Source organism: Dama dama, chromosome 16 (genome assembly GCF_033118175.1).
Source record: "Dama dama isolate Ldn47 chromosome 16, ASM3311817v1, whole genome shotgun sequence".
NCBI lineage: Eukaryota > Metazoa > Chordata > Mammalia > Artiodactyla > Cervidae > Dama > Dama dama.
In genome coordinates, this window is record NC_083696.1 from 9222982 (window position 1) to 9236119 (window position 13138).

General features: G+C 52.4%; 1 protein-coding gene across 11 annotated transcripts in view; it reads right to left on the bottom strand.

The window, feature by feature from the left end:
- ZNF618 (zinc finger protein 618) overlaps positions 1 to 13138 on the bottom strand; it is a 199239-nt gene that overhangs the window by 47014 nt on the left and 139087 nt on the right. For all 11 annotated transcript variants that reach the window (XM_061163364.1, XM_061163362.1, XM_061163361.1 and 8 more), the window contains exons 4-8: positions 11239 to 11316; positions 10622 to 10660; positions 5980 to 6069; positions 5066 to 5101; positions 4897 to 4974 (exon numbers count right to left, since the gene is read on the bottom strand). In XM_061163364.1, the coding sequence (XP_061019347.1) occupies positions 4897 to 4974; positions 5066 to 5101; positions 5980 to 6069; positions 10622 to 10660; positions 11239 to 11316 (321 nt within the window). The remainder of the gene's footprint in view (positions 1 to 4896; positions 4975 to 5065; positions 5102 to 5979; positions 6070 to 10621; positions 10661 to 11238; positions 11317 to 13138) is intronic.

Sequence of the window (13138 nt, forward strand, 5' to 3'; positions counted from 1 at the left end):
CATCTGTGATACTTTGTTATGGCAGCCAGACTGAACTAAGGTTATATTTTCTCATACTTGACTGTGGTTGTCCAACAGGATTTTCTTCCAAGCTCATTAGTTCATCACTTTCAGAGGCATTCTCTTCTTCTAGGTCTCCTAAATTCCTTTTCTTGTCATGCAGAATTTTCGTAATTCCCAAGTTTTCTTTTTTAAAAAACAAAACCCCAAAACTTTTCAAGTCACTCATCCTTGAGTTCAGTCACCACTCAGTCGTGTCCGACTCTTTGTGACCCCATGGACTGCAGCACGCCAGGCTTCCCTGTCCATCACCAACCCCTGGAGCTTACTCAAACTCATGTCTGTCGAGTCGGTAATGCCATCCAACCATCTCATCCTCTCTCGTCCCCTTCTCCTCTGGCCTTCAATCTTTCCCAGCATCAGGGTCTTTTCAAGTGAGTCAGTTCTTTGCACCAGGTAGCCAAAGGATTGGAGTTTCAGCTTCAGCATCAGTCCCTCCAATGAACACCCAGGACTGATCTCCTTTAGGATGGTCTGGCTGGATCTCCTTGCAGTCCAAGGGACTTAACAGCACAGTTCAAAAGCATCAATTCTTCGGCATTCAGCTTTCTGTATAGTCCGACTCTCACATCCATACATGACCACTGGAAAAACCATAGCCCTGACCAGATGGACCTTTGTTGGCAAAGTAATGACTCTGTTTTTTAACATGCTGTCTAGGTTGGTCATAGCTTTTCTTCCAAGAAACAAGCGTCTTTTAATTTTATGGTTGCAATCACCATCTGCAGTGATTTTGGAGCCCCCCAAAATAAAGTCTCTCACTGTTTCCATTGTTTCCCCATCTATTTGCCATGAAGTGATGGGACTGAATGCCATGATCTTCATTTTTTGAATGTTGAGTTTTAAGCCAACTTTTTCACTTCCCTCTTTCACTTTCATCAAGAGGCTCTCTAGTTCTTCTTTGCTTTCTGCCATAAGGGTGGTGTCATCTGCATATCTGAGGTTATTGTTATTTCTCCTGGCAATCTTGATTCCAGCTTGTGCTTCATCCAGCCTGGCATTTCTCAAGATGTACTCTGCATATAAGTTAAATAAGCAGGGTGACAATATATAACCTTGACGTACTCCTTTCCTGATTTGGAACCAGTCTGTTGTTCCATGTCCAGTTCTAACTGTTGCTTCTTGACCTGCATACAGATTTCTCAGGAGGCAGGTCAGGTGGTCTGGTATTCCCATCTCTTGAAGAATTTTCCAAAGTTTATTATGATCCACAAAAAGGCTTTGGCATAGTCACTAAAGCAGAAATAGATGTTTTTCTGGAACTCTCTTGCTTTTTCGATGATTCAGCGGATGTTGGCAATTTGATCTCTGGTTCCTCTGCCTCTTCTAAATCCAGCTTGAACATCTGGAAGTTCTCAGTTCACATACTGTTGAAGCCTGACTTGAAGAATTCTGAGCAGTACTTTGCTAGCGTGTGAGATGAGTGCAACTGTGCGATAGTTTGAACATTCTTTGGCAACACCTTCCTTTGGGACTGGACGCTTCCTTATCTAGGTATAAAAATCAAGTAACCTCTAAATCCAGATTTACTCTGTTTCAACAGACTTGAATGAATTGTCCTTGATCATCCCATTATCATGGCAGACCATCACCACGGGAGCAGTTCTCAGATCTGCAGCTGAAGAGCAAGCTGACCCTGGGGGCCTCTTAGACCAACTCCCTCTTTCTGGCAGGACTCCTCCGCTCTGTTCTGGCTCTGGCTTCCTCCTTGTCGAGTACCTAGCTCTCTAGTTTGCACAACTGACGTGGGTGTGGAAGGCATACTTCCCAGCATGCACTGCTGCTGCGGTTTCTCCTCTTCTCTTAACCTACAGAGCTCTACCCATGGGGACTAGTCTCTCCAGAGGGCACTGTACCTCTACCAGCTCCCCTTATTCTGTGGCTCATCACCATCACGGTGCTGTAGCACCAGCCAGCTTACAGAAAGTGGCAGAAGCCCAAGAAGCAGGATTCTTATCTCTCAAGGCAGCCTCTGAGTTGTAACTCTCATAGACATCTCAGTTCCACAGCGTCAAGCTGGGAGCCAAGCTCAGTTCAGTTTTCTCAATGCAATTCTATCCCATATAATTTGTGATAATTCCTCCCAGGTCCCAGCAACTGGCTGGCTGTCAGATGTAGATACTGACACAAAGAACAAGTTTCAGCTTGCTCTGTACCTTTCTGGGTAATTAATAGGTACCACGTATTTAATGTTTTCCATGTCAATGTCAAGGACTATGTTAATTCCTTTACAAATATAACCTCATCTAATCACCACAACAATCCTGAGAGGTGAGTTTTACTGTCACTACTGTGATTAGAGAGATTATAAAACTTGCAGGACGTCACGCAGGCATTAAGTGTAGAGCTGGGGTTCATCTTTGGGATGGCTCTAAATTCTCGACCATCTCTCAGCAACATCGCTCATTTGTTAAGCTCAGAACATGATCCAGGTGCTGCTGATGTGAGCAACCTCCAACAGCACTGAAGAAAAAATAGATGTTCTTTTTTTTTTTTAAAGTCTTTATTGGACATGTTACAACACTGCTTCTGTGTAATGTCTTGGTTCTGCGGCATGCAGGACAGCTCCCTGCCAGAGCCTAACCTGGCACCCCGGCACAGGAAGGTCAAGTCTTAACAACTGGACCACCGGGGAAGTTCTGAGATAGATGCTCTTGCTCCCAACTTACACACGCGTCAATGGACACTGAGAGGGAGTAAAAGAAAGTGCAAGTCGCTCAGTCGTGTCCAACTCTTTGTGACCCCATGGACTATACGGTGCATGGAGATGCTCCAGGCCAGAATACTAGAGAGGGTAGCCTTTCCCTTCTCCAGGGGATCTTCCCAGCCCAGGGATCAAACCCAGGTTTCCTGCATTGCAGGTGGAATCCAGGAGCCCCCAGTTCAATTCCTGGGTTGGGAAGATCTGCTGGAGAAGGGATAGGCTACCCTCTCCAGTATTCTTGGGGTTCCCTGGTGGCTCAGCGGGTAGAGAATCCCCCTGCGATGTGGGAGACCTGGATTCGATCCCTGCGTTGGGAAGATCCCCTGGAGGAGGGAAAGGCTACCCACTCCAGTATTTTGGCCTAGAAAATTCCACGGACTGTATAGTCCATGGGCTCGCAAAGAGTCTGACATGACTGAGCCACTTTCAGAAGCGGTATGCAGCTAGTAAACGGGGGATGTCGGCATTCAAACCTGGGCTTGTGTGATTCTACAGCTTATGTAGCCTACACTCAATCTTCCTAATCATGATGCTACAGATGGGAAGTGGGGGTGCTGTGCTGCTGCTGCTGTTAGATGGAACTGGAGCGGTGGGAGGGGAGGGTCAAGAGATCCCAATGTCCCTGTCCTGTACTGGTCAGGAATGTCTGTCATGGAGCATGTCTGATTTACCTCTGGGTTTTCCCACAGTCTAACTTCTAGCAGTTCCAGTGTGAAGGATCTCATCATTTTCTTCAAGATTACTTTAATGTCACTGTTTATCAGATGTTTGTCATGCACATGGCAAGCACTGTGGAACCCCTTTACAGATGTTATCACATCTCTAGTTGCCTGAGTGTTTTAAGAGGTAAAGAAAAGGAGAGGAAGGAGGAAGGTCCTTCTTCACAGGTTCATCCAGCGCTTTCCCAGGGCCAGGACCAGGCCCCACCCTCTGAGACTTGTCTCTGGCCTCGCAGTCCCAGCTTCCTTGACTCTCCTTTGCTAAACTTCCTCATCCCTTCAATCTACGTATATGTGTATATTTTCACAAACTGCCGTAATCCTCACTGCAACAAGCAGCGCCAGCGGAGGTCTCCTCTCGCTGATTAGTAAGAGAGGCATGGGAGACAGAGAGGAAGGAGCCAGTACGCAAATTCCTGAAGGGCTGGACCAGTCTCACTCGTGAGAACCCCGCCCCCGCGCTCCACTCCAACCCATACTCCCTGCAGCAGTCAAAGTACCTTCCTAAAATGCCAGTCTGATCAAGTCCCTCTCCACTGGGTGAACTCTGGCTCAGTCCCCTCGGGATGAAGTCTGCCTTCTTCTGGTTTCCAAGGCTCTGTTAAGACCTGAACTCAGAACCGACCTGCCTTTCAGTTTCTGGGACAAGTGCAGTTCTCCTGCCTTCACCTGGGGTGCAGGGGCTCATCCCCACCCTCATCCCCACACAGAAGCCTCCTGGATTCCCAAGGCTGGCCAGTCGCCTCCTGGCCTCGCTGCTCCCCATGTTTCTATGTTGTAACTACTTGCTTATTGACCGACTGCCCGTCCCCCCACTCCCACCGTGTAAATTACCCAAAACAGGGCCACATCTGTCCTGCTCACTGCTGTGTCCCTACAACACTCAACACACGTGTTGCAAACAGGCAGGTCAAGCGAATGGCTCCTGCCCCCCAGGGGTTTACTGGGATGAGGACTAGAGTATCCGCAAGCAGCTCCCCTGGACAGCTTCACTGGCTAATAAACCCCCTCAACAAAAATAACAACAGTATTTTCCAAGCACTACTATGTACCAGGCACTGTGCTAATGAATAGGTGATTTACATCCATGATCTCATTTAATCCCCCAACAAACCTGCGGCAAAGTGTCCCCCTTACTCCACAGGTGAGGAGCCGGGGCTCAGGATGGCTAACACCAGCCACCAAGCACTGTGCTGTCCTGCTGCTTCTCAAAAGCTAAAGTCCTAAGCGTGACTGACCCATCTGACAGGTGGGCAAAGTGAGGTACAAGGAGGCCAGCGGCTCATTGGCCAGCGCCGTTGCTGCAGGATTCCCAACACTACCCCTTCCAGGAGTGGGACCTGCCCTGCTGCCCTCGGCCACCCCCGGCCTGTCTCCCCACCCAGCCCCGGCCCCAGACAGAGGCCTGCATACTTGGCCCGATTTTCTGGAATGGTTCCGGGGGCTCCTCCTTCACCTCGTCAGTGGCCACGACACCTTGGTCGAAGGGGTCTGTGGGAGAACATATGGCCCTTAGCACCCTGGTAACCAGGTCTTTGGGCTCAGCTGGGGGCAGGGAGGTGGGCTGCCACCGAGGACTTACCTGCCCGATTCTCAGGGGCCCCTTCCACACTAAACACTGCGCCCGGGCGGGAGGCAGCAGCCGCAGAAGAAAAGAAGCAAACAGGAGCCCTGTTAGTCCCTGCCTCTGCCCGATGCCCCCAGCCTCGGTCCCACGAGCCTGCCTTAGCCGTTGTGGATGCCCCAAAAAACCAGGGGCCCCAGGAGGGCACATCCTTCTGTTCCTCATCCTTCCCATGGGGCTGGGACCCTCCCCATGGCCTGGGACCACCCCAGGGCAGAAAGATGCTTGCTGGCTGGCCTGTTTTTAGATCTCTGCCACTCACTGGAGGGGCCAGGGCAGCAGAAAAAGAAAGGATGAGGGGGTGGGAAGGGAAAGAGGAGGAGAGAGGAGGGCAGGACCTGGATGTCAGGGCTTGACTCCGGCTGGGGGTGTGGGGCCGAAGAGGGAACCTTCCAGGATCCTTTCCCAGGCGAAGACCCTATTTCCAGGATTCTTGAGATTCCAAAAATAAATTACCTAAATTTATCGTTCTAATTTCTAACTCTATAATCTAAGATGCTAAAATATCATCATTCATTTTAAAAAATTGGTTTAATTTCACCAGAGCATGTGAATACTCAACATGAAATCGCAAAACAAACTGATATAAAACTGCTGATATGCGACTGATTTTTGACCTACAAAAACGGCGATTTCACTTGGGTTACCCTAATCAGAAGTATATATAGAGGGAGCATGGTGGGGGCGTTCCCTCGCCCAGAATCCTTGCAAGCTGGTCGCTCTGCTCGCTCGCTTGTGGTCTGTCTGCGGCCTGACCTCCCCTGGGTGTGGGAGGGAGGGGAAGCTGAGGGCGGGGCGGGGGCCTGGTAAGAGCCCCGGAGAGAGGTCTGTTTACGCGACTCTGCTCCCCAGGAGTGAGGGGCCTGACTCACCATCCACCGCGTGCAGGTCCCGGTGCTCCTGGAAACAGCTGTAGTATTTGTACTTCTTCCCGCAGATGTCACATGTGTACCTGAAGTTGTCTGTGGAGGATGGAAGGACACGGGGTTACCGGGCCTTCGGGCCCTTGGGGGCCGTGAGAGGTGGGTCTGGGCCAGACTGGGTCCAATTGGCGATCCGCGGAGAGGAGCCCCTGGGGTGTCAAAGAGTCTTCTCCGCAAGGAGACCGGGGAGCCCGGAAGTCACTTTCCAAGGCACTCCCAATGGTACCCCGTATGTGCTGAGCCCCGAAGGGCCGGGTTCATAACTGGCCTCCCTTCCTTTGTGAAGTTCCATGAGAATAACCATCCCGGGAGTTGGTGATGGACAGGGAGGCCTGGCGTGCTACAGTCCACGGGGTCGCAAAGAGTCGGACACGACTGAGCGACTGAACTGGTGGGGCAGTACTGCGCTGCGAGAAGCCAGGCCAGGAGCTGGCCGGGCATTCCCTGCATTTGTCCCTGCAGCCGAGGCCGGAAGTGGTAACCATTTCACACTCAAGGCCGCTGAGGACAGGAAGGGACCTCCGCGAGCCCCACAGCAAGGCAAGCCTGTGTGTGGCCCTTCACAGGGACCAGGCCGGGTCCAGGCATCCACCATCCTACCAGGCCCTACCATCTCCAGGCCTCTGCCCCAGCCAGCCACGGAGTGGTGTGGGGAAGAGGTGGTGGGGGTGGGGAGGAGAGTCTCGGTCCTGGCCTGCCTCACCCAGACTGCCAGCAAGTAACAACCCCACCATGGGACTCAGAGTCCCCCATCTCCTCCCTAATGTGGGAGGGTGGAAGATGAGCCGACTCCCAGGGCCTCTCCTGTGCTGACAGCTCCAGAATTCCAAGGCTGGCACATGATCTTTGCCTGTGGCCAGCAATCCAGCATAGACAACCTCCCCCATCACATGCCATCTGGACCATAATCCTTCTCGGACATCTGGGGGTGGGTAAGTCAAGGCCACCTGGGTCTGCTGGATCCAGGTGGGTTCCTGCCTCTGCAATGTCCCCCCATACTGGTCACTGCTGGTCGCCCTGCAGCTGTCCCACATGTCTCATCTCTGTCCACACTGCCTCTCCTACCCACTGGGCCACATACATCTGCCACCTCCGATGAAATGCGAACCCCCAGCTTCCTGCCGCTGAGAAGTGCCCCTACGCTGCTCTGTCAAATCCCATACCACTGCAAGGATGGGGACGTATTCCCGGGCTCGCCTAAGGCTGGAGGAATTAGGGTGAGAGTTATACCCAAGGGAAGAAAGGCAAAATGAGTTTCTTGTCAGTGAAACTTTATGTCTCCAGAACCCCAGGAGAGCTTGGCGTCTCTAGGAATGCCACTGCCAATCTGCCTTGGGAGGCAGGCAGGCCCTGTAGTCAGGCTCCCCAAGTTTGAAGTCAACTTCACCACCTTCAGGTGTCATTAATGTTGGACATGTGCCCTAAACTCTCCATACCTCGATTTTCTCATCTGCAAAATGGGAATGAAAAAAATAATAATTCTTCATCTCCCAGAATTGCAATAAAGAATAAATGAGCACAATAAATGAGCAATAAATACTCAGTAAATGGTACCTAATATTATAGCTGAACAAAGGGAATGAATGCAACAGCAGCAAGAAAGCTGGATGTGGAGCTCATCTTTGAGGTTTGTAGTTGACAGACTGGTAACTGGGTTTATGCCTCTATGTATGACTGTGCTATTTTTTTTTTTAACAAATACATGAAAGATCCCTGGACTAGAAGGGGTGAGACTTGGTTTCTCTGCCCACCTCCACCCTGAACAAACTGCATGACTTCTATCTGGACTCGGTATCCTCCTTTGCAAAAACAATGAGGCTGGACTGAGCCTTCTCCCCAGGACTCCATGGCCAGGCTCCTGTCACAAGACTGGGGTGTGAGGACGCCAGGCTTTCTGAGCAGGTGCGGCTGCCCAGGGGTCAGGGCAGCAATGCTTTTGGACTGAGGGTCAAGTCAGGCACACTGGCCACGGGGAAAGAATACCGCAGGGAGGAAGAAAAAAGTGATGGAAGTACCAAAAATACCTCAGTCCCCAAGTCCTCCACAGTGAGCCTCCGGGAATGACGGAAGCCAGACGGAGCATAACAGAGCATTGAGGGGCTGCCGGAGAGGCGGGGGCCCAGAGCAGCCAAGGAAGGAAAGATAAATAGGGAAGTTCTTCAACTGTGTGGCTGACCACAGGCAGGCGAAGAGAAGGGAGCTATTGAGGGAGAAGGAGCCAGCAGCCAGGCAGGGGCAGGGTGGAGCTCAAGGAGTGGACACAGGATTCGCCACCTCCTGCTGCAAGCCTGGGGGCAGGTGCCTGGCCAATCTGATGCTCAGATTCTCCAGAAAACGGAGAGGTAGTCTCAGCCGCGCCGGCCTTTCATGTGGTGTAAGAATCATGTGGTGAGAGTCCCTTGGACAGCAAGCAGATCAAACCAGTCAATTCGAAATGAAGTCAACCTCGCATATTCATTGAAAGAACTGATGTTGAAGCTGAAGCTCCAAAACTTTGGCCACCTGATGCGAAGAGCTGGCTCACTGGAAAAGACCCTGATTCTGGGAAAGACTGAGGGGCAAGAGGAAAAGAGGGCAACAGAGGATGAGATGGTTGGATACCATCTCTGTTTCAATGGACATGAGTGTGAGCAAACTCTCATGTTGGGAGATGGTGATGGACAGGGAAGCCTGGCGTGCTGCAGTCCATGGGGTCACAAAGAGTCAGACATGACTTAGCGAATGAACAACAAGAAGAATCCAAAGAAAGAGTGGATAAGAAAGTGCCTCAGGAGAAATGCTATTAGACTCCAATGGAACTAAGGTCCTTCCTACCTCCTTAAACTACTGTTTTGGATTTTCAAGCAGTGGGGGGAGTCCTGTTTACTTATTATTTTAACAAGTATTTCTGGTGGTATACCAAACCAGTAGAACAGAGGTGCCCAAACTGTGGCCTGCCCAGCATCTGTTTTGGTAAAGAATTCATTTCCATATGGTCCCTGACTGCGTTCACGCTCCATGGCAGAGCTGAGCAGATGTGATGGAGACATCTGGCCTGCGAAATCTAAAATATCTACTCTTTGGTCCCCTACCAAACAATATGCTGACCACTGATACAGAAAGATGTAAAAACCCTAAAAGGTTCCACTCATCACCCTGCCAGAAACTGCAAACATCTGTGTAACCAGTACCCAGCTCCATTCTTGAAACCCAGAAGCCCCTTTCTGAGGGTGACCGTGGCTCTGACTTCTTCCATCGTGAGTTTCCTTCCGTTCCTACACTTTCTGTACACAGATTGTAAGAGGAGGACCTCTGTGCAGGGCTCCTCCTGCTAACGTTCTGTCTGTGGGTAACACACACCGCTGTGTGTAGCCACTGTCTGTCCTTCTCACGGCTATACTGTCGTCCTGCAGTTCTCTGTGAGAACACCCTCTGCGTTACTCACCTGTTCAGCTAGCGCTGGGTGGTTTTTGGTTTGAAGCTGTTATGAACAGTGCTGCTAAGAACATCTTTTTTTTTTTAATATATTTTTTGATGTGGACCCTTTTTAAAGTCTTTATTGAATCTGTTACAATATTGCTTCTGTTTTTTTTTTTTTTTTTGAGGCATGAAGGATCTCAGCTCACCAACTAAGGATCGAACCTGCACCCCCTGCATTGGAAGGTGAAGTCTTAACCACTGGACCCTCAGGGAAGTCCCTGCTAAGAATGTCTTAATTCCCATCTTTGGGTGGACATGCGCACACAACGCACCGGGGAGGGGAACTGCTGGGTTCTGGAGCTCAGGTCTGTTGAGTGGGGAGAGGTTCCACCCCCGCCTACACCCACTGGCTGGCTGCCCACCAGCCCTGTGGGTTTAGATCTGGAGGGAAGGCAGGCAGGGCCCCTGCAAGCAGCCAAGTGGAACCATCCCCAGATGCTGAGGCTCCGTGCATCCCCAGGGCTGGGACACCGCCCCCCAGGATTCATGCCTGTGAGTGCTCCTGAAATAACTCTCCGAAGTAGCATTTCCCAAACATCAGTTACGGCGACCGACCCCCGAGCCACGCATGCGTGAGTGCGTGCTTAGTCGCTCAGTCCTGTCCGACTCTTTTGCAACCCCATGGACTGTAGCCCGCCAGGTTCCTCTGTCCGTGGGATTGTCCCGGTAAGAATGCTGGAGTGGGGTGCCATCTCTTCCTCCCTTCCTGACCCAGGGATTGATCTCGAGTCTCCAGCATTGGCAGGTGGATTCTTCAGCACTGGAACCAACAGGGGAAGCCCCCCAACCCATGAGGGGGAGTCAGAAGAACAGAGTGCACACACTGGGTCCCTTTTGGGGTGCATGTACATATTTTACCAGCGAAGGGCCCTGAGAAGTCTCCAGCAAAGAAACATGTTCATCTTAGCAGAACTCAAGGTTTCCCCAGGTGATCTGGCCAGAGCACCCTTCATCGCCTGTTAACTTCCCTAGGATGACTACGCCACGGAGCATGCTTTGGGAAAGGGTGCTCTCAGGCGCCTCCCAGGCCCACCTTGGGGTGTAGGATTGAGCGCTTCACCCCGGCCCTGGCTCTGCCCCCAGCCCTGGCCCTCTCAGCCCCCATAGTTCAAGAGGAGGGCAAAATACTCACTGCCTTGGGAGGCTCCCTCCCCTGAGGTGGCTTCAGTGTCTGTAACAGAGAAGAAGCGGGTGAGCGGACCAGACAGTGGAAGGGCCGCTGCCAAGAGGGAGAGAAGCCGAGAAGGCAGGGCCAGGAGAGGCCGATCCTGCGAGCCCAGGGATGCCGCTGCTCCACTCAAGATTCGGGCACAAAGCCTTCCCTGTGTTTCCTGCTGCCTGGCAGGCCTTGACCTGGTGCCGTTCGTCCCCACCTGCCAGGGTCAGGCCCAGGGAGCGGCAAACACCGCCCTTCCTGTCCCCGATGTCCTCATCTCCAGCAGGCTGCTATCCCGTGAGCAACATACGAGGTGACACACGAGTACCTCCGCAGGGGCCGCTGACACCGAGCCGTACCAAAGCCCCTTGGGAGGAAGTGGGCCCATGTGGGGCTGGCAGAAGCCTCCTCCCCACCCCATCCCCACCCCAGGGTGCTCCCCCAAGTTAAGGAGGCCTCTGCCCTTCGCCTCGGGTCCCACTTCCACTGCGAAAAGTGCTCTGAGGTCACCCTCGAAGGGTCAAGGTGGAAAAACCAGGCAGGGGATGGGGAGGTAGGGGCCCCTTGGCTCTGCCCCAGGCACACCCACCCACCTCGGTGTGCGCGGACGTGGGTCTGGAAACAGTTGTAATATTTGTACTTCTTGCCACAGATTCCACACTCGTAGGACCCTGGAAAACAGGAAAGGAAGAGACGGGTCAGCCAGCATCCAATGCGTACAACCACGAGGCCCCAGGACCCTTGGTGACAACTTGAGGTAACACGAGATGTGTATATGCTCAGGGGTGTCCAACTCTTTGCAACCCCACAGACTGTAGCCCGCCAGGCTCCTCCGTCTGTGGAATTTTCCAGGCAAGAATACTGGAGTGGGTTGCTCTTTCCTCCTCCAGAGGATCTTTCTGACCCAGGGATTGAACCCACATCTCTTACATCTCCTGCACTGGCAGGCAGGTTCTTTACCACTGCGCCACCTGGAAAGCCCCAGGTGACACCAACTCTGTGCCAACAGGCTATCTTGTTCCCTGCAAGCAAGAGGGCAGTAAGGACCAGCAAAGACCGCACTGAGCTGAAGCCTGGGAGGCTGGGGTCGATCGAGTTCAGGGTTTCATCTCAACTCTCTGAGTGACCTTGGCAAGTCACTTCCCACCTCCGGGCCTCAGATTCCAAATCTGTAAGACACAGAATGTGACCTCTTAGGTTACTCAGTTATTCCTTGAACGGAAAAAGGAGATGAATGTGAAAGAATTTGAGGGTAAGGAATAAACTGCATCCATGTAAAGAAAGCATCCCTCAGCTGCAATGGAATAATTTCCAGCTACTACTCCTCCTTGTCAGGATGGACAGAGGTTAAGAGGACAGGCTTTGCACCAGACACATCTAGATCCCTGTCCCTGTTCTGCCACCTACCAGCAGTACGACCTTGGTCATCTCCTTGAACACACGAAGCCTCAGTCTGCTCCACTGTAAAATGGGGCTAAAAGTACCGACCTCATAGGGGTGGCTCCACGCTGCCCCCAGAAAGTACCCAGCCCTACTACCCATGTGTTTGGCCAGGAGGGGACCCCTCTCGTCTGCTGAGGGGCCGTCTTACTCCCTCAGATGTGCAGAGATCAACCTGATGTACGTGCCCGACTCCAGCCCTCGTCCAGGCCCTTCTGGAGTGGGCAGCCATTCCCTTCCCCAGGGGATCTTCCTGATCCAAGGATCGAGCCCAGGTTCTTGCATTGCAGGGAGATTCTCTGCCATATGAGCCACTACGGAAGCCCTCACCCAGAGGCAGGGAGACCGAAATGGCTGAGTTCCCAGTGGACACCAAAGACTGGTCCAAGGCAGAGCCTAGCCATGCAGAGCAGGGCAAAAGCCCACAGCAGGGAAGCGAGCAGAGCCCATCAGACTCAGCCTGGCAGAGGCCCCAGGAGTTGGAAAGCCTGCCCATCCCTCACATGGGTCTGCCTGCCTCACAAAGACCTAGGCCCAGGCTCCATCCTTCCTAGCAGAACGGCCTGGGAGCCTGCACACACACACACACAGTCCCTGGCCCCACTCCACACTAAGGATACCCGAATGGCGGGGCGGGGTGGGGGGAGGGCCTAGGAATCTTCCTTTCCCCCAAGTATCCACAGAGGATTCTGATGCTCAGCAACTAGGTGTGGGAACCACTGGTTTAAAATCCAACAGCTCTGGGATGGAGTTTCAGCTTAACCGTATACTGGCCAGGCGTCAGTCTCCTCATTGGAAAAATGTACGGAAGATTGAAGTATGCGTGGTGTTCCCAACACAAGTCCGGACAGTCAGTGAGTTGAGGCACCACCAACTTCCCCTGCCGGGGGTCTCACCCAGACACAGGGGCCCATCTGTGTGAGTCGCTCAGTTGTGTCTGACTCTTTGCAACCCTATGGACTGTAACCCGCCAGGTTCTTCTGTCCATGGGATTCTCCAGGCAAGAATACTGGAGAGGTTTGCCATTCCCTTCTCCAGGAGATCTTCCCAGCC